General features: G+C 40.2%; 1 protein-coding gene and 1 pseudogene across 9 annotated transcripts; both read left to right on the top strand.

Moving 5' to 3' along the window:
* The first annotated feature begins 700 nt into the window (after window positions 1–700).
* Window positions 701–7,104, top strand: LOC103446174 (probable sphingolipid transporter spinster homolog 2). 9 transcript variants are annotated; one of them, XM_029095488.2, is made up of 18 exons: window positions 701–995; window positions 1,182–1,313; window positions 1,584–1,685; window positions 1,756–1,860; window positions 1,977–2,052; window positions 2,187–2,261; window positions 2,929–3,031; window positions 3,152–3,217; window positions 3,599–3,661; window positions 3,770–3,797; window positions 4,269–4,366; window positions 4,616–4,692; window positions 4,963–5,076; window positions 5,169–5,288; window positions 5,610–5,741; window positions 6,003–6,081; window positions 6,171–6,330; window positions 6,852–7,104. In XM_029095488.2, the coding sequence occupies exons 1-18, from the start codon at window positions 838–840 to the stop codon at window positions 6,910–6,912; spliced, it is 1,749 nt and encodes a 582-aa protein (XP_028951321.1). In that variant the 5' UTR covers window positions 701–837; the 3' UTR covers window positions 6,913–7,104. The 9 variants fall into 9 exon arrangements, with proteins under 9 accessions (XP_028951321.1, XP_028951322.1, XP_017192929.2 ...); XM_029095489.2 differs by having other exon boundaries at window positions 5,613–5,741; XM_017337440.3 differs by lacking the exon at window positions 6,852–7,104 and adding an exon at window positions 6,514–6,714 and having other exon boundaries at window positions 6,158–6,330.
* Window positions 7,105–7,542: 438 nt separating this feature from the next.
* On the top strand, window positions 7,543–9,484 carry LOC103451547 (2-alkenal reductase (NADP(+)-dependent)-like; annotated as a pseudogene).
* Window positions 9,485–20,365: the final 10,881 nt, after the last annotated feature.

The raw sequence follows: 20,365 nt of genomic DNA on the forward strand, positions 1-20,365 counted from the left end.
TTCAAGTGCTTTTGAAACCCAAGAACAATTTTTTTCCGAAAGCGCTTTTAGTAGTTTTAAAAGCACTTCTAAAACGAGTTCTATGTTATTAGAGTACGAAATTGTAACCAGACCGTTTTAAACCAATCTAAATTGTCATGAGGTGGACTTGAACTCTAAGGAGAGCACATACGCTCTAACTAATATGGCTATGCAGACATCTACATTATTATTCTAATCTCAATTGAAAAATGATAAATAAACAAGAAGTCAAATGGGGGGAGAGAATTACCAACGTTTCTCTACACTAGACGGGAGATGGAAGGTTTGAACCTGAGACACAAGGAACGAAGAGGAAAACTCTAACTACCAAAGCAATCCACTACTTGTAGTCTTTTCTCTATTCACTTATTCTATAATTTAGGTTCACAAAATATTGATCTTATTGCTCACCAAATATTGTACAGGTGGACTAGTACTAACCTGACATGGTAGTGTGACTCTCACAAATAAAAATACTCTTAACTATGGCCTTATGATATATATTGTTGGTTTGTTTGCTCAAGTATTATTTTATAATTATTTATCTACTAACTCTCGCCATTCGAACAGAAATACCCGTAGACCATACTACTAAAACAAATTTTTGGTAAAAATGAATATTTGTTATTATTTTCTATAAATGGATAAAAATGAGTTTCAAAACATGGTTAAAGATGTGTCCACCTGAGAGAGAGGAGAGAGAGGGGGCAGAGGCAGAGGGTGCTGTAAACTTTGGAGGTTGCTTGCGGAACAAGGCTCTCTTTCTCCACCCCTCCCTCTTCTCTCCTCTCTCTCTCTCATGATCTCATCATTATTATGGCGGAATCACAACAACGAGAGAAGCAACAGGAGCAGCACCACCATCAACCGCCTCCTCCAACCCCTACTCCGCCGTCCGATCCTCCCAACCCAGTTATGTCGGAGAGCCCCATCTCAGACTCACCTCGATATCCATCATGGTTCACCCCCAAAAGGTAAACATTCCCAACTCAGGTTCCCTTAAATTACTTCTGAATTAAAAATTCTTGGGTTTTCTGCATTTTTCTTATCTGGAAATGTAATTGAGCCAGTAAATTTTCAAATTTTGAAGCTGCATTTGAAGGGAAGAGGTTGCTCGTGGAATGTGATCTAATATTTTGTTTATTTCGTATGAAAAACAGGTTGCTCGTGATGTTCTGTGTGATTAACTTGATTAATTATGTCGATCGAGGAGCAATAGCCAGCAATGGTGTCAACGGTAGCATTGGGATTTGTGATCCTAGCGGCATTTGCACCGCGGGTACCGGAATTCAGTAAGATTTTTAAAGTTTCTTATGAGAGTTTCGGAGCCTTAGAGGCCAATATTAATCTGGCATTCTACTGTCTAATCCAGTGGCTGTTGTGGCATATGCATTTATTATCCATTTTTTTGTTTTATCAAGAAACTAGATTCATTTCCGATAAGTTTTTGAAAATCCGTGAAGCATTTAATTAGGGTCACTTGTTTGAATAATTTGCACTATTTTTCACGATTCCTTTGATCTGTTGGTTGTATTTGGTTTACGGTGGCATGTTTCTTACAGGGGAGATTTTAAATTGAGCAATTTTGAAGACGGCTCTCTGTCATCTGCATTTATGGTTGGGCTTCTTGTGGCCTCACCCATCTTTGCATCGTTGGCAAAGAGGTGAGTACTTACAGTATGCATGAGATGAGTTGCTAACTTACAGTATTCATAAGCATTGTTGTCTTTTCAGTCACAATCCCTTTAGGCTGATTGGAGTTGGATTATCTATTTGGACATTTGCCACAGCCGGGTGTGGTGGTTCAATTAACTTTTGGACCATTGCAATATGTCGCATGTGAGTGCAACAATGCTGTACTATTCTCCGATTTTACAACTTTGGCTTTGTTCTTTGCATCAGCATCACCTTCCTGTGTTAGATTGTGAGTTTATAATTGAGGTTTACCATTCTAGGCTGGTTGGAGTTGGTGAGGCATCTTTCATTAGTCTTGCAGCACCATTCATCGATGACCATGCTCCTGCAACTCAGGTTTGGTTTCTTTCCCTTCTCTTCATCCCTCCCTATTGTTCTTTACGATCAAATATGTTTCAGAGGTAGACAATATTTGATGTATTTGATGATTATTCACAATTATGCTGAATATTTGTCAATTGTGGGCCCAGAAAACAGCATGGCTTGCTATGTTTTACATGTGTATACCAACTGGAATTGCCTTGGGCTATGTATACGGCGGATTTGTAAGTTTTAAATTTTGCAAGCTAACTTCATATTTGTACATATATAAAGGCTGCTGGTTGAATTTTTCAAAATTCTGTTTTGTTTTTGGGTGAGGGCGGGTCTATTGGAGCTTGTTAATTGGTTTACTGTGGCTAGGCTCATCTATCCGCTTTTACTCATGGTACCAATCACCTCACATGATATTGTTGGATATCCATGACATCATTGACAAAATCAGTTCAATATTTTAGGGTCTGTAATAATAGAGATAGCTATTCACGTATCTAGACGATTGCTGGCCTTTCCCTCACTTTCTCTTCCTCCCATTCTACAAAACCAATCAAAAAGTTCGATAACTTAAATTGTTGGTTGCAAGAAACAACATGCAATACTATCTGCCCTTGAAGGTTCCCTTTCACTTCTGAATTTGGAATGTATCCTAGTGTTTTAAAATTAAGCGTTTCTTTCCTTGTACTAAGGTAATGGCTTGTTCAACTTCTTAGTTCTTAGTAGTAAGGGCAATTGATTTCAACTGCAATTTAGCCTTTCATACACCTCTCTTTATTTGTGGTCATTGGATTGAATAAATCAAATTTCTCTTTTGGTAGCATCCTTGTATATCATGGTGATTTTGCACTGGGGTAGATGTCTTGTCGTAATGATATTCTGCTTTGGATCAATGTTTAGGTGGGATCCAGTTTCAGTTGGCGTTATGCATTCTGGGGAGAGGCATTAAGTATGCTTCCATTTTGTGTATTGGCTTTTGTGATGAAACCATTGGAGTTGAAAGGTGAATTTTATCATTTCGTTCTTTTTGTGACTCTGTGATGCATCGTCTGTGATAAAGAAGCTTATGTTTTATGTACGATCCATCAGATTTGTTGTAATGTAACTTAACTGGTAACTTTAGGTCTTGCTCCTGCTGACACAAGAAAAACTTTGGAACCTATTGAAGCAACTAGTCCTTTAATTGAAGGTATTTCATGTTCTATTGTTGTTTTGCAAAGTCGATTTCATTTTTCAAAAAAGAAATATTACTCTGTATTTTTTTAGTTCGAAAATGGTCCCAAGAACAGTTTGTGTTGTCATTTACTATTAATGTAGGATAACAATGGGGCGAACTTTCCATTCTTTAATTTCTAAAAGATATCCCTTGTTAATCTTAAAAAGTATTAATGTGAGAAACCTTGTTCAGCGCCCATGAGCGGTAGGTCTCGGGTTCGAGACTTGGGAGCAGCCTCTCCATAAATGGGGGTAAGGCTAGCCGACATTTACCTCTCCCAGACCCTGCGTAAAGCGGGAGCCTTGTGCACTGGGTACGACCTTTTTAATCAGTTACATTGTAGCTTTTCCTTAGATGCGTTTGTAAGGACAGGAACTGCGGGTGGATCTAAGATGGTCAACGTAATGACTATGAATGGTAGTGTGGAAGCAGTTCTCCGATGCTTGATATATATTTTTTTTAAATTTCAAGAAGTTATTTGTTATCCAAATTTGTATGTTTATTCTGATTAGCTTCTAACTGCAGATTCAGATGTCACAGAAAAAGCTTCTTGGTAAGTAACGATTGCATCCATCTTTTTCCCTATTACTTGGTTATCTTCACTGTCCTTCGTAATTATGAGAAAAATAGAATTATTAGCCCACTTCAGAAGTGTTCCCATTCTGCTCTCTGTCAACTGGGAAAACCTGCTGAGCACTACCAGGTAGGGTGGTCAAATAACAAAAACCATTGCAATGCATCTGCAATTCAAATGCCAGTTGCATTTCAGATATGGGCACATTAGTAACATGTTTAAATAAATACATTGTTCTCTTTTTCCTTGTGTCTCCTGTGGCTAGACCTTGCTTCTTAATCTGCTGTTGGATCTTTTGGCCGCTAGCCCTCTAATCAACCGAAAAAAAAAGTTTTAGTAATGTCAGCGTGATAGAATCAATAGAGAGGGTAGGACAGGATCATTACACATCTAACATCCTAAAATGGTATTTCTAATCTGTTAGATTGTTCATCTTTTTGTGAATTTCAGGCCAAGCCCTGCTAAAAAGTCTTTGAGCCAACTCTCAAGATTCTCAAGAGATATGAAAGCGCTTTTGCTCGATAAAGTTTATGTTGCTAATGTCTTAGGTACTCCCTCATCCTCTACTTGTTCTTCTAAAATTTTATCCTAATATAGTAAAATATAATTTCAATTGTACTTAATCTTATAGATCTTGATCATGTTTTACCTGTATTGGGTAAAAAAAAAAGTGGAAATGTTTGCAATCTTACACTAATTTAACTGGAGAAAGTTCTGATAGAGTGCTACTAAAGGTTACTATTTATTATTTACAAATTATTTATATTTTTTTTACTCACTATTTAATTGACTGGCAGGTTATGTGTCATATAACTTTGTCATTGGAGCCTACTCGTACTGGGGACCAAAGGCTGGTTATGACATTTATCATATGGTATAGCTCTTTGCTCTTTTGTTTTTCTTTTCTTTTTTTGTCATGTAATCCTGCTTTTTTTGCTAAAAGGAAACTGAATTTTGACCTTAACTATCAAAAGCGTTGGTATATCGATGATCTCCCTGTGATATTACTTATGGGATCAGCTCTTTTACCTTATAAATGCATTATCAGAATATAATAGACTATATTAATAACGGCAGTCTAGCATAAAGGAAATAATATTCTAACAATTCTGACAGTATTCTCGTTCATTGGAACTTTGGACAGAATAAGCCAGATTTGTGGTTCGGAGCTATTACAATTGTTTGTGGAATTCTGGGGACGTTAGCTGGAGGGCTCATCCTTGATGCAGTGACTGCCACAATTTATAACGCTTTTAAGGTAAGTTCTGCTTGTGTCCAGCGTTTACGATACGGTCTTCTTTAACATGTTTTATTAGAATGTGCTGTTGAAACCCTTTGCTTCTTTCACAGCTTCTCTCTGTTGCAACATTTCTAGGCGCAATATTTTGCTTCAGTGCCTTCTGTGTAAGGAACTTGTATGGTTTTGTAGTTCTCTTCGCATTGGGGGAGCTCCTTGTGTTTGCAACCCAGGTAATCTTAAAATTCTCCGATTTGGGTTGAACATTGGTGGTTTCAATTCATACTGTGCATGCTAAACTTCAATTTGTAATAGTCTGCTTATAATAATGAGTGGATTAGTATATGATGAGTATGATCTTGTCTACTAAACTTTAACGCCATAACTCAACGTTTGATTATGCACATAAGCACCACCAGTAGGGATGAAAACCCACACATATGTGGTTGGTCTGAAGCATATAATATGATAATGACTGCTCACTGATATATAATAAATATAACATACTATTCCAGTTTTATATAACGTTTGCCCTGTTAATCACTTTTCCTTAGCAGGCTCCAGTTAATTATGTGTCTCTGCGGTGTGTGACACCAAGTCTTAGGCCAATGGCTATGGCTGTCTCAACTGTTTCAATCCACATCTTTGGTGATGTTCCTTCCTCGCCTCTTGCTGGAATACTCCAGGTGCGCCTTCAAAGTTCTTTTCTATATAATTTGTTTGAGGAAGTGGAGATTACTGCTGATGTTTAGGTGATATAATTATGTCACTCTATTACTGCTGGTATTTGGAGAAGCAGCTCCTAGGCGGTATACTGACAGCAAGGGAAAGAAGTTGATTCCAGTGTTCAGTTTGGAGTGAATTTTCATAGAAGGGTTGTCTTGTCAGTTTAGCATCCTCACCATGTTCGTTTTTCCTGTTTTGGGTTTTGTTCTTTTCATATGCAGGACCATGTTAAAAATTGGAGGATAACAACTCTTGCTGTGACATCTGTTCTGTTTCTTGCGTCTGGAATATGGTTCCTAGGTTGGTGAAGGACAACTAGTTATAATAATTCGTTCAATTGGTATTATAAATTTTTAAAGCGAGTGACTTTTTTTAGGGATCTTCGTTAGCAACAAGGGTAGTTCTGACGAAGATGGTAAGGAAGAAGTCTCCACGGTTGAGACAGTCAAAAAACCACTTGAAGAGAACAGAACTGAGGGAGCAAAAGACCCTGTTGAAGCATAAATTGACTATAGTGAATGCTTGCAAGTTGCTTGTTTCATCTATAAGGTAATGCCACTGTTACCATTTATGCTGGGAAAATGTGTAAATAGTGTTAATTTTCCACGAAAATCTTCGTGGTTAGTAAATTCTAGAGTTAAACAGTAACCTGAGCAATTGAACAACTCACCTCTTGTTCCAATTCACTATGACTTGTAATGCCCGAATAATGACGACAAAATTCATCTCCAGAATGCTGAAACCCATTTGAAAATTCATCTGTAGAACTTTCAAGGTGAGAGTTGTAGTGCTGCTTCCGCCGTTTCCAGATTAGGCCTCTCTATCGAATTATTTTCCAACAAATTTTTGTTGGGAATTATGTATATGATAAAAAAAGTTTGCTTATTTATAGTTACCCTTTTAAATCAATATGTAGAGTTTTCTGCCTTGTAATCTTGTTCAGTTCTCTACATGTTCTTTCACGGTTGCTGAAATACCATCGCTGTATTCGTTTCAAATATGGCTGCGATGATTCCATGTCCCGAAATCAACGGTTGTCTTCCTCCTCCTTTTGATTGATTTATTTTCAGGGTATATGGAGTGAAACGACTAATTTTTTCCCAGTTGAATGAGCTAGAATTCATGTCCTAGTAAAGGTTCATGGACGACGCTTTGGCGATTAGAAATCCCATGCTGTTGCTGGACAAAGTATCCTTTACACATCAAACACAAGCAGCTATGTTTCTGTGCGAAATTGTCAATGTTACTGTTTTTCCCAGATGACGAAACTCCTACAAATACTTTGGTTATGTTGCTTGAATGACAAGGGACCCCATGTGGCAATGTCAGTGTATTCGTGTGGTGGAATGCTCTTGAAGATTAGGAGCATGGACTTTTCTTGTCAGCTATAGTGTTAGTTCCGTCTATGATTCCTTAAGATGATGACATAACCGTAGCTTTCTTGAGCAGAAATGGAATGGAAGGAGATATATCCAACCATACACGTGCCACCATACAACACCTAAAACACGTTGACAAACAAAATCAAGCAAACTTTGATACGTATATTAAGGATAATGCTAAGTAAACCAAATGACGTGTTACCAATAAAAAAATAAGCACTTTAATCAATATACTAATCCAATCATCAACAATCATATAATTTGGTTTAAAATTTTGGTCACCCTAGCATTACCCGTAAATTAAATGCTACATATTTTTCAAAGAAACAGAGGACCTGAAAAGATATATAGAGAGTTTGGTTTTGGTTGAGCAACGGCAATGACAATGGCAACGGCAAGTGGTGCAGAGGAAGAATTTTTTTTCCTGTTTACAGACTCACGTAGCACGAATGACCATATTCAAGTATATTTTATCAGAAAAATATTTTCTCTCTCCTTTATCCTCTGCACTCGTCTCTGTTTTTTAGCGTTTGGATTGAATAAATCAAAGAATAGCATAGGGGAAGGAGGAGACGTAGTGTGAAATCACTATGCTTTCTCATTTTAGAGGGTTGAGATTCAATCATCTGGCTTAAGCATGTTAGAACTGAATTCACTAAATGAAAAATCTGAAAATAAATACTTGTTGATGCATTTTTTCAGCCATTAAATGGGTTTGGAGTGGCTAAAATTTTGGGGTCGGGGCACCCGGAGTTCTAGGAAGGTGACTTGGTTTGGGGGACAACAGGATGGGAAGAGTACAGCATCATCACAGAACCAGAACAGCTCTTTAAAATCCACCACACCGATGTTCCCCTTTCCTACTATATACTGGACTTGTTGGTATGTGTTAGTTCTTCATCAAAACTATGAGTTATATATGTTCATACTTTGTACAATCACTATTTAGTCTTTTGTTTCTTTGAATCATTTAGGCATGCCGGGTATAACTGCCTTCGTTGGTTTTCATGAAAACTGTTCGCCGAAGAAAGGAGATTATGTCTTCGTTTCTGCCGCAGCTGGTGCAGTTGGTCAGCTTGTTGGGCAGTTTGCAAAGCTAATGGGATGCTATGTTGTTGGAAGTGTTGGAAGTAAAGAGAAGGTGAGTTATTAGCTTTATGATCATTTAGGAATAAAATTAACGATTAAGGAGAACCCTCATTAAGTGCAAGTTTAAGCAAACAAAGTCCAAGCGACTAAAACCATCTAGTACCACAGTCTAGTAGCATTCATCTTCATTTGTAAGTGAAATGTCTCATGTTCGATTCAAATGGATGGCGAGATGTATAATATTTGTACTGAGTTTGATACCTAGTAAGCGGTTGGGCCATTGTGTGGCATTGCCAATCCCTCTCCATAAAGTACATATCCTCCTTCCACTTAGTGTCAAATATTACCGTATGAAAAACAAGTTAAAGCAACTGAGATTCTTTCTGTAGGATGTTCGTTCTTTTATAAAGGATGGACCTTTCGAGAAAGTCTCACTTTATGATAAAGTTTATTCAACTTTGATACTACTTAAAACGCATAATCCAAGCCATCAACTAATCCGAGATTAGAACCCATAAAGTTTAAGTTCTGCACTTTGAAAGGTGATTCTACACTCTAAAGCTGAAGAAAATTGGAAAGAAAACAGGTTTTCTCAACGAGTCCATTTGTGTGTGTGTGTGTGTATATCATAAATTCCACAATTTGCCTTCATGGCTGTAGGTCGATCTACTAAAGAACAAGCTTGGATTTGATGAGGCTTTCAATTATAAGGAAGAGCCTGACCTGGAGGCAGCTTTGAAAAGGTACTTCCCTGAAGGCATTGACATTTACTTTGAGAACGTTGGAGGAAAAATGCTGGATGCTGTGCTCATTAACATGGGACGTCATGGCCGAATTGCGGTATACGGATTGATCTCATATTACAATCTCAAACAGCCGCAAGCAACCTCGTCTTTATCATCTACAATCGGATTCGCATCGAAGGCTTCGTCGTGTTTGATTATTTCCACCTCTACCCCAAGTTTCTGGACATGGTGATCCCCTACATCAGAGAAGGGAAAATAGTGTATCTGGAAGACATAGCTGAAGGCCTTAAGAGTGCTCCTGCAGTTCTTGTGGGACTTTTTAGTGGCAGAAATGTTGGAAATCAAGTAGTTTTGGTTGCCCATGAGTGATTTAGCCTGAACTTATATATATACAGCCCCTTATGCAAAGGGATCCTCATATTTTTTCAAAACATGATGATTAGATGTGGGGCTCACTCCAAATTGAACTTCAACGATTTGAACCGTCTATTTTGTAAGTCTCGATTCATAGATCATCCTTGTAAAAATTCAATTTGTTGATGCACAAAATCAGCGAGGACTTTGGTATAACAGAAAGTGTTAAGTTTGTGACCTTCGCTAGATTGCTCCGGTCACTAGTGTGGATAAGTAAGTAAACAGATAGGGACAGGGAAGCAAACACAAGATGAACGTGGTTCACCCAGATTGGCTACGTCCACGAAGTATAGGAGTTCTCATTAATTGTGAAGGGTTTACACAAGTACATAGGTTCAAGATCTTCTTTAGTAAGTACTAGTGAATGATTTAGTACAAATGACATTATGAAATTTGTGAGAGAATGATCTCTATTTATAGAACAGAGTTTCTAGTTTCATTCTGACATTGACAAGTGTCGTGTTGTGATTGGCTTCTGATGTTGACACGTGTCACGCTATGATTGGCTTCTGATGTCAACACGTGTCGCGTTGTGATTGGCCTTCTGGTTGTAGGGAAACTCTTCTGGGTCCTTGACGGTATAACGTTGATCGGTGCTCAGTAGTTTCGGGATTGGTCAAGTATGGTACAAACAGTGCTCCCTAAGTTCTCGAGTGAGGGAAGCTCCTCGGTTGGGGACTTGCAAGATCCAAGCCATTGAGTAATCACGAAACTTCTAAGTACCAAAGTGTGGTATCATTTTCACTTGCCTTATCTGTCTCATACGTAGATGTGGCATCTTCTCTGGAAGTACTTTTCCTCCATCCAGGGGTGGTATCTTTAACCGATGAAGATGCACAAGGTAATGTATCAATTTCACTTGAAGCTTACTTGTAGTTTCGGGCTTGGTCAAGTGCGATACAAAACCCTATAGTAGGAGTCCCCCAAGTCGCCAAGCTAGGAGATTTGCTGAAAGAGGTAACAGATAAGGCAAGCAATCAGATTTCCAAGCAAGCAACCTGAATCAGAGGTTCGACTTCGGCTTTCGATTGATTGTTCTCCTTCTCCTTGTGTTGTAAACAGCAATAAGGATAAAGAGAAGCAAATGGAGAAGAGATGATATGAGATACTTTTGCTTTTGAAGAAGTAACTTTCCACATGCTTATTCTTGAACTGGGCTGAAGGGTTTTCTGGTTTCCTCCAGAGGATAAGGCCGACTTAAGAATTTAAGGGTCAAAACAAGTCCATCAAATCAAGAGTGCGTTTGACCTTGATGATATGGGATACTTTTGCTGTTGACGAAGTAATAGATGAATCGACATGTGTTCTGTTGCGCTTATCTCCATATGCTTCCTTGTATCCTTCTCACTTGCCATATCTGTTCCTCAGGCAGATGTGGTATCTTTTCTGGAAGCATAAGATGTTGAAGATGAGTACTCGAGAGCAATGCCAGGTAAGTAATCAGGCAAGGGGTTACAGGCAGTCAGTTCCTGATTGGAAGCTTGATTCCAAGTGCTGACTGATTGCTCTCTTTCTCTTTGTCTTACAAGTAAGAATAAGGGCAAAGGAAAAGACAGGGAAAAAGCATGATATGGGATACTCTTGTTTTTGACCCTGATGATATGAGATACTCTTGCTTTGGTGTGGCTGGTTTGCATACGTATTACTGGGGGAGGGGGGAAGAAAGCTGAGTATTTCGATAGGCTTCATTGGGAGTGGCCTCTCAGATATGAAGAAGGGTTGAGCATTTTTGCAGGTCTGCCTGTCCGCAGAGGATGAAGGTCGACATATATAGGAGTCTCCCTAACAACAAGTAGTAATGATATTCCTTTACCCTTCTTGGTCGTAGCAATGTAGTGGGAGCTGCAAGCTTCACGTGTTTTAACTTTGTTAGAGCAATTTGAAAAAGTGGTATGTGGTATCTAGAAAGTTGATGTTGCGTGTAAAGATTGCAGACAAGCTTTATCCAAGGAAATCTGGCTCTCGAAGTTCGAAGAGCGATACCTCTTCAGTTTTCGAACAAGCAATCCTGTCGGGGATCTGGCTCTCAAGATTCGGAGAGCAGTGCCTCTTCGATTTTTGAGAAAGAAATCCTGTTGGGAGTCTGGCTCTTGAGATTCGGAGAGTGGTGCCTCTTCGATTTTTGAGAAAGTATTCCTGTTGGGAGTCTAGCTCTCGAGATTCGAAGGGCGATGCCTCTTCGATTTTTGAGCAAGTAATAATGTTATTCCTTTACCCTTCTTGGTCATAGCAATGTAGTGGGAGCTGCAAGATTCACATGTTTTAACTTTCTCAAAGCGCTTTGAAAAAGTGGTCTGTAGTATCTGGAAAGCTGATGTTGCGTGTGAAGATTGCAGACAAGCTTTATCCAAGGAAATCTGGCTCTCAAAGTTCGGAGAGCGGTGCCTCTTCGATTTTCGAACAAGCAATCCTGTCGGGGATCTGGCTCTCGAGATTCAGAGAACGGTGCCTCTTCAATTTTTGAGAAAGTAATCATGTTGGGAGTCTGGCTCTCGAGATTCAGAGAGTGGTTCCTCTTCGATTTTTGAGCAAGCAATCTTGTTGGAGTGTTTTCTCAAATGTGAGTATAGGTTGGGCATTTTTGCCAGTCTGCCTTGCCACAGAGCACGGAGGTTGACACACATTGAGACTTTCTAGTTATCAAGCAGTGGTGCTGTTCCTTTATCCTTGTGGATAATAGTAGGGTAGCTGGACCTTCAAAATTTATGTGTCTAAACTTTGTAAGAAATCTTTGGCAAAGTTATCTGTGGTACCCGAGAAGCTGATGTTGAGTGTGGAAAATTGTGCCTCTTCGAAATCCAGAGAGTGGTACCTCTTCGATTTTTGAACCAACAGCCCTGTTGCATTTTCTTTTATAAGGGCACCAATTGTGTGCAAGAAGTACATTCAAAGAGTTACTGCTTGTAGGAATTTTCCCCTTACTTCAGAGATTTATTGCACCTCATTTCTCTTTCATCATTTATGAGAATGTCTGGCCCATCCGACCGTCGTTTTGACTTCAACTTTGGTGAAGATGTAGCAATGCCTTCTCAAGACAACATATGGCGCACATCCTTCTTATCTCCTACTGGTCCTCTTACCGTTGGGGACTCTGTGATGAAGAATGATATGACCGCTGCGGTGGTGGCCAGGAACCTTCTCACTCCCAAAGCTAACAGATTACTTTCCAAACGGTTTGATGAGTTGGTTGTTAAGGATTCTCTGGCTCTCAGTGTTCAGTGTGCAGGTTCTGTGTCTAATATGGCCCAACGCCTATTTGCTCGAACCCGCCAAGTTGAATCATTGGCTGCTGAAGTGATAAGTCTTAAACAGGAGATCAGAGGGCTCAAGCATGAGAATAAACAGTTGCACAGGTTCGCACATGACTATGCTACAAACATGAAGATGAAGCTCAACCAGCTGTAGGAATCTGATGGTCAGATTTTACTTGATCATCAGAGGTTTGTGGGTTTGTTCCAAAGGCATTTATTGCCTTCGTCTTCTATGGCTGTACCACGTAATGAAGCTCCAAATGATCAACCTTCGGTGCCTCCTCCTTCTGGGGTTCTGGCTAGTACTGAGGCTTCGAATAATCACCCTCTGGTGCCTCATCTTTCTGGTGCTCTACCGACTGCTGAGACTTCTCCTGAGCAACCTTTGTGAAGGCTCCCTCTTGTTTGTTTATTTTGATTCATGTATATGTACATATTTGTAACTTATTGGAGATATCAATAAACAAGCTTTGTTTCATTTCAACGTATTGTGTTAAATACACCAAGGCCTTCTTTACTAAGTTCTTTGAATTTTTCCTTTTGTTAAAGCTTGTATGTTGAAGCTTTGTGAGTGAAGCATGTAGGTTGAGGTAGTGCTCCCTTAATTTCCTGAGTGAGGAAAACTTCTCGTTTGGAGACTTGAAAAATCCAAGTCACTGAGTGGTCGTGAGACTTCCGAGTATCAAGGTGCAGTAACATATGGTAGGAGTCCCCCAAGTCTCCGGTCGAGAGAGTTGACGAATAAGGCATTTCCTTTCTAAGTGGTAGCCCAAAACTCCTTCTTCATATATATTTGTTATGAAAGTTGTTAGGCCCAAAGAAGAGGCTTATGCAATTTTTTTTTTTCGAATTTTCGAATTTTTGAATTTTTGAATTTCTCAAAAAAAAAATTAAATAAATATATATATTTTAAAGCTTTGTAGGTGAAGCTTTGGTGTTGAAGCTTTGTAGGTGAAGCTTTGAGGTTGAAGCTTTGTTGGGCACTATGAATTGATTTTGCTTCACACTATCTTGATCAAGATAGTGTGAAGCTTTTGTAGGTGAAGCTTTTGTGTTGAAGTTTTGTAGGTGAAGCTTTTGTGGGTGAAGCTTTTGTGGGTCAAGCTTAGGTGAAGCTTTTGTGGGTCAAGCTTTTGTGGGTCAAGCTTTTATAGGTCAAGCTTTTGTGGGTGAAGCTTTTGTAGGTCAAGCTTTGCTGGGCACCATGAATTGATTTTGCTTCACACTATCTTGATCAAGATAGTGTGAAGCTTTTGTAGGTGAAGCTTTTGTGTTTAAGTTTTGTAGGTGAAGCTTTTGTGGGTGAAGTTTTGTGGGTCAAGCTTTTGTGGGTCAAGCTTTTGTAAGTGAAGCTTTTGTGGGTCAAGCTTTTGTGGGTCAAGCTTTTGTAGGTCAAGCTTTTGTAGGTGAAGCTTTTGTAGATCAAGCTTTTGTGGGTCAAGCTTTTGTAGGTGAAACTTTGGAGTTGAAGCTTTGTAGGTGAAGCTTTGGAGTTGAAGCTTTTGTTGGGTACCATGAATTGATTTTGCTTCACACTATCTTGATCAAGATAGTGTGAAGCTTTTGAGAATTTGTAGTTGTCCTCCATTGATGAAGCTTTTATTGGTGAAGCTTTTGTGGGTGAAGCTTTTGCGTTGAAGCTTTTGTAGGTGAAGCTTTGGAGTTGAAGCTTTGTAGGTGAAGCTTTGGAGTTGAAGCTTTCGTTGGTACCATGTATTGATTTTGCTTCACACTATCTTGATCAAGATAGTGTGAAGCTTTTGTTGGTAAGGCTTTTGTGTTGAAGCTTTGTAGGTGAAGCTTTTTTTTGGGTACGATGAATTGATTTTGCTTCACACTATCTTGATCAAGATAGTGTGAAGCTTTTGAGCATTTGTAGTTGTCCTCCATTGATGAAGCTTTTTTGAATTGTGGGAACATATACAAATTTTGCTTCCACACTGTTGATCAAGAGATTATGATGCAAGACACACCTTGTAGTAGTCGAAGGTTTAGATGAACCATAAAAATTGAATTTGCTTCGAAGGTTTGAGAATTGTAGTTGCCCTCCATTGATGAAGCTTTTGTTGATACCATAAATTGGTTTTGTTTCACACTGTCTTGATTAAGAGTGTGTGAAGCTTTTGAGAATTGTGGTTGCCCTCCATTTATGAAGCTCTTGTTGGCACCATAAATTGGTTTTGCTTTACACTGTCTTGATCAAGAGTGTGTGAAGCTTTTGAGAATTGTGGTTCAACTCCTTTGATGAAGCTCTTGTTGGCACCATAAATTGGTTTTGCTTCACACTGTCTTGATCAAGAGTGTGAAGCTTTTGAGAATTGTAGTTGCCCTTCATTGATGAAGCTCTTGTTGTTGGCACCATAAATTGGTTTTGCTTCACACTGTCTTGATCAAGAGTGTGTGAAGCTTTTGAGAATTGTGGTTGCCCTCCATTGTTGAAGCTCTTGTTGTTGGCACCATAAATTGGTTTTGCTTCACACTGTCTTGATCAAGAGTGTGTGAAGCTTTTGAGAATTGTGGTTGAACTCCTTTGATGAAGCTCTTGTTGGCACAATTAATTGGTTTTGCTTCACACTGTCTTGATCAAGAGTGTGTGAAGCTTTTGAGAATTGTGGTTGCCCTCCATTGATGAAGCTCTTGTTGGCACCATAAATTGGTTTTGCTTCACACTGTCTTGATCAAGAGTGTGACGCTTTTGAGAATTATGGTTGCCCTCCATTGATGAAGCTCTTGTTGGCACCATAAATTGGTTTTGCTTCACACTGTCTTGATCAAGAGTGTGAAGCTTTTGAGAATTGTGGTTGCCCTCCATTGATGAAGCTCTTGTTGGCACCATAAATTGGTTTTGCTTCACACTATCTTGATCAAGAGTGTGTGAAGCTTTCTTCGAGTTGTAGTGTTTGCATTGTTACAAAGGGGAAATGTTTGAAGCAGATGCAAGAGGGCTGAATAGCTTGATCTTCCTATGCCATGCACTGAAGTTGTTGTTGGCTTGCAATAAGCCTTTGTTGGTGACTATAACTCTTGTTGGGTATAAGTGCTCCTCTAATTGAGTTGTCAAGCTTGAGGGTTTTTGATTATTTGTGAATGTTAGGAGTTCACATGTACAAGTTGTACCACTTGTCTTCTGATAGGTGGAATGAATGGTGAGTTGTTTTCTTCACTTGGTTGGTGATACGAAGGTGAGTTCCTTCATCACCTTTCATCACATTTCATCACTTGGTTGGTGGCACGAGGATGAGTTCTTTCTTCCCCTGGTTGGTGGCATGAATGACAAGTTGCCAAATGATATTAGAGTACGGGTTGTACATTTCATCACCTGGTTGGTGACATGAAGATGAGTTCATTCTTCACCTGGTTGGTGGCATGAGTGGCAAGTTGTCAAATGATATTAGTGTACGAGTTGTACATTTCATCACCTGGTTGGTGGCATGAATGAGAGTACGGGTTGTACATTTCATCCTTTGGTTGGTGGCATGAATGGCAAGTTGCCGAATGATATTAGAGTACGGGTTGTACATTTCATCACTTGGTTGGTGGCATGAAGGAGAGTACGGGTTGTACATTTCATCACCTGGTTGGTGGCATGAAGATGAATTCCTTCTTCACCTGGTTGGTGGCATGAGTGGCAAGTTGCGAAATGATATTAGAGTACAGGTTGTACATTTCATCACCTGGTTGGTGGCATGAAGGAGAGTACGAGTTGTACATTTCATCACCTGGTTAGTGGCATAAAGATGAATTCCTTCTTCACCTGGTTGGTGGCATGAGTGGCAAGTTGCCAAATGATATTAGAGTACAGGTTGTACATTTCATCACTTGGTTGGTGGCATGAAGGAGAGTACGGGTTATACATTTCATCACCTGGTTGGTGAGAATAAGGGCAAGGTGTTTAGGCACATTGTAGCAAGTGTCGAATGACATAAAATATGTTGAACCCTTTCAAAGCACAGTTGGCTTATGTATGAATGTGTTGGAATGTATGATTAAACGAATATATTGTGAAGCTGTTCGTTTATTTGTATAGTCTTGTTGACATATACTTAGACTTTGTTTCATGTTGGAAACATTCATGTTGAAGCTTTGAACCCGAGTGTTTCATTGTTAGGAATGTAAGAGGATTAGGATCGAGTTGTCTAAATCACCTCTTTATTAAATTCATGCCAAATAGTCTTCGTTACATAGGATGCCAAACGGTTGAAGCTTAACACTTGTACAATGTGAGTTTACTTGTAATAGTACTTCAAGTGATCAGCGTTCCATGGATGGCCAAGGGTCTTGCCATCAGAGCTTCTAAGCTTGTAGGAGCCAGGGCGACTGATGCCAACAACTTCAAACGGTCTATCCCAGTTTGGACTAAGTGTTCCTTCACTCGGGACTTTGTCGCAGAGTAATCTTTCCTTCAATACACAGTCCCCCACTTTGAAAGAACGAGGTTTGAACCTTAAGTCATAGTAGTTGGAGATGCACTGCTTGTAGGCGACATTCCTCAAGTGAGCCTGGTTTCTGTGTTCCTCGACTAGATCTAAGTTGAGGGAACGTTGCTTGCTCAAGCTCAACTAGGACAACTGCTTCTGTACCAAAGGCAAGTGAGAATGGGGTTTCTCCTGTTGATGTCCGATACGAAGTGCGGTATGACCAAAGAACTTGGGGTACAAATTCTGGCCAACAACCTTTAGCCTTGTCCAAGCTGGTTTTCAATGTTCGCTTGATTATTTTGTTGATGGCTTCAACTTGTCCATTAGACTGGGGATGAGCTGGGGAGGTAAAACATAAGTTGTTGTTGAACTTAGAGCAGAATATCCTGAACTTATTCCATACGAAGGCTTCTATTTTTGCCTCAATAATGATTGCCAAGGGTTCTACTCCGGCCCACTTTGTGAAGTAGTCAATTGCAACGATTGCATAGCGAACTTTGCCCTTCCCTGCAGGCATTGGGCCAATCAAATCAAGTCCTCATTGGGCGAAGGGCCAAGGGCTGATCATAGAAGTGAGCGGCTCGAGAGGGGAGTGAGGAATAGTTGCGTAGCGTTGACACTTATCACATGAGCGAGATATTCTGATGGCATCTTGGTGGAGTGTTGGCCAGTAATATCCTTGGCAAAAAGCCTTGTGTGCTAGGGATCAAGATCCATCATGATCTCCGCAAACTCCTTCATGTATTTCCCGAAGGGTAGTTTCCGCCTCTGCGGGCGTAAGGCATCTTAGGTATGGTAGGTTAAAACCCCGCTTGTAGAGTTGGTCATTAATGATTAAGTAACGGGTAGCCTTGTATCGAATCTGCTTAGCTTGGACTTTGTCATTTGGAAAGGTGCCATAAGCAAGGAATCTATAAATCAGGGTAATCTAACTATCTCCTTGTTGTAAGTTGCACACTTTCGCAGCCATGGTGCTTGGTGCTGCCAACAATTTGACCTGAATTTTTCTCCCAATCTTGTCTTCCACTGCTGAGGTGAGGCGAGCCAAAGCATCTGCATGATTATTTGCCGCTCGAGGAATTTGGGTGATTTGGTAGTGGAAGTGCTTGAGCAACAATTGTGTTTGTGCCAGATATGTTGTCATGGAGCTATCCTTAGGGTCAAAGTTGTTGGTGACCTGGTTAACCACCAATTGGGAGTCACCGAAGATATTAATTCGTTTAACCCCAAGGTGTTTGGCCAAACGTAAGCCTGCTAGGAGGGCTTCATATTCGGCCTCATTGTTCGACGCCTTGAATTTGAAACGAATAGCATACTCCATCGCCACTTTGTCAGGGGTCATAAGGACTAGTCTTGCTCCACAACCCTGTTGGTTGGACGAGCCATCAACATATAGACTCCATGCTAGGGCTGTTGGTTCTATTTTCTGAGTTTCCGAGGGTAATGAAACCACTTCTTTAGGCATAGAAACAATGTCAACAGGATATGTGAGGTCGACGATGAAGTCTGCCACTGCTTAGCTCTTCTCAGCTGGCTTTGGTTGGTAGGAGATGTCAAACTCACCCAATGCTATCGCCCATTTGATCATTTGCCTGGAAGTGTTAGGACTTTGGAGTATCTATTCAAGAGAATGATTGGTAAGCACAATGATGGAGTGTGCTTGGAAGTAAGAGCAAAGTTTTCAAGCAAACATGACCAATGCTAGAACCAATTTCTCAATGTTGGAGTATCGTGTCTTCGCATCTTGTAAGGCCTTGCTAGCGTAGTAGACAGGCCGGTCGACATTACCATCATTTCGAATGAGAACGGAACTTACTGCTGAAGCCGATACCGATAGATAGATAATGAGAGTGTCACCAACCTCAGGTTTGGAAAGCAAAGGGGCTTTACTCATGTAGTCTTTGAGGTTCTTGAATGCCTCAGTACATTTATCAGTCTATGTAATGTACTTCTTACTTCCCTTAAGTGCTTTGAAGAAAGGAGTACATCTGTCTGTGGCCTTAGAGATGAACCTAGTTAAGGCTGCCACCTTGCCAGTAAAGCTCTGGATGTCTTTTTTCCTTCATGTCGAGGATTGCTTTGATCTTCTTGGGATTAGCCTCAATGCCTCGTTGGCTTATCATGAAACCTAAGAATTTGCCAGAGCCTACGCCGAAGGCACATTTGTTGGGGTTCAACCTCATTCGATACCTCTTCATAATGGTGAAAGTTTCAGATAGGTTGTTGATGTGTTGGTCGGCATGTTTGCTCTTGACTAGCATATCATCAACGTAAACTTCCATGCTCTTCCTAATCTGTTCGGTGAACATTGAATTGACCAGTTTCTAATAAGTCGCTCTTGCATTCTTTAGGCCGAAAGGCATGACTTTATAGCAATATAGTCATCTGTCAATAATGAAGGCTGTGTGTTCTTGGTCCGGAGGGTTCATGAAGATTTGGTTGTATCCTGAGTAAGCATCCATGAAGCTCAGAAATTCACACCCTGCCGTAGAGTCTATAAGTCTGTCTATGAGAGGAAGAGGAAAACTATCCTTCTGGTATCCTTTGTTTATGTCGGTGTAATCGACACACATTCTCCACAAGACCTTTTGGAGCATGAGACTTTCCTTGGTCGGATTTTTCTTAACAAGGACAACATTTGCTACCCACGTTGGATAATTGACTTCGCGGACGAAGCCTATGCCTTTGAGTTTTTCAACTTCTGCTTTCATTGCCTCGTACCGTTCAGCGTCATAAGATCTTCGCTTCTTTCTCACTGGCTTTATCTTGGGGTCAATACTTAAGCGATGACAGATTATATCGGGAGAGATGCCTGTCTTGTCCTCGTATGACCAGGCGAAGACCTTAGTGTTCTCTTGCAAAAAAGAGATCAATGCCAACCGAATGGGTGGTGACAAGGTGGTACCAATCTTCACCATGCGATCCGGATAATCTTTTGAGATAGAGACCTTCTCCAACTCTTCAGCGGGTTGTGCTTGCTGGGTGAAAAAGTCATCTCGAGAATCGTCGAGTTCATTGTTGCCACCGTGAAGATCCAAGTTGGCTTCGTCTGGGCTGGTCTTTATGACTTGGTCATGTATAGAAATGGTTTCCTTGGGCACATGCAAGTGTTGTTGCTTGACCGAAGTGTTGTAACATGATCGTGCACTAAGTTGATCTCCTCTGATGTAACCATTGCCATAGGGAGTTGGAAATTTCATCAACAACATATGTGTGGATACCATGGCCTTGAGATCATTGATGCCTGTGCGTCCGAAGATGACATTGTATGTCGTTAGGCAATC

The sequence above is a fragment of the Malus domestica genome, chromosome 16 (assembly GCF_042453785.1).
Source record: "Malus domestica chromosome 16, GDT2T_hap1".
NCBI classification, from domain to species: domain Eukaryota; kingdom Viridiplantae; phylum Streptophyta; class Magnoliopsida; order Rosales; family Rosaceae; genus Malus; species Malus domestica.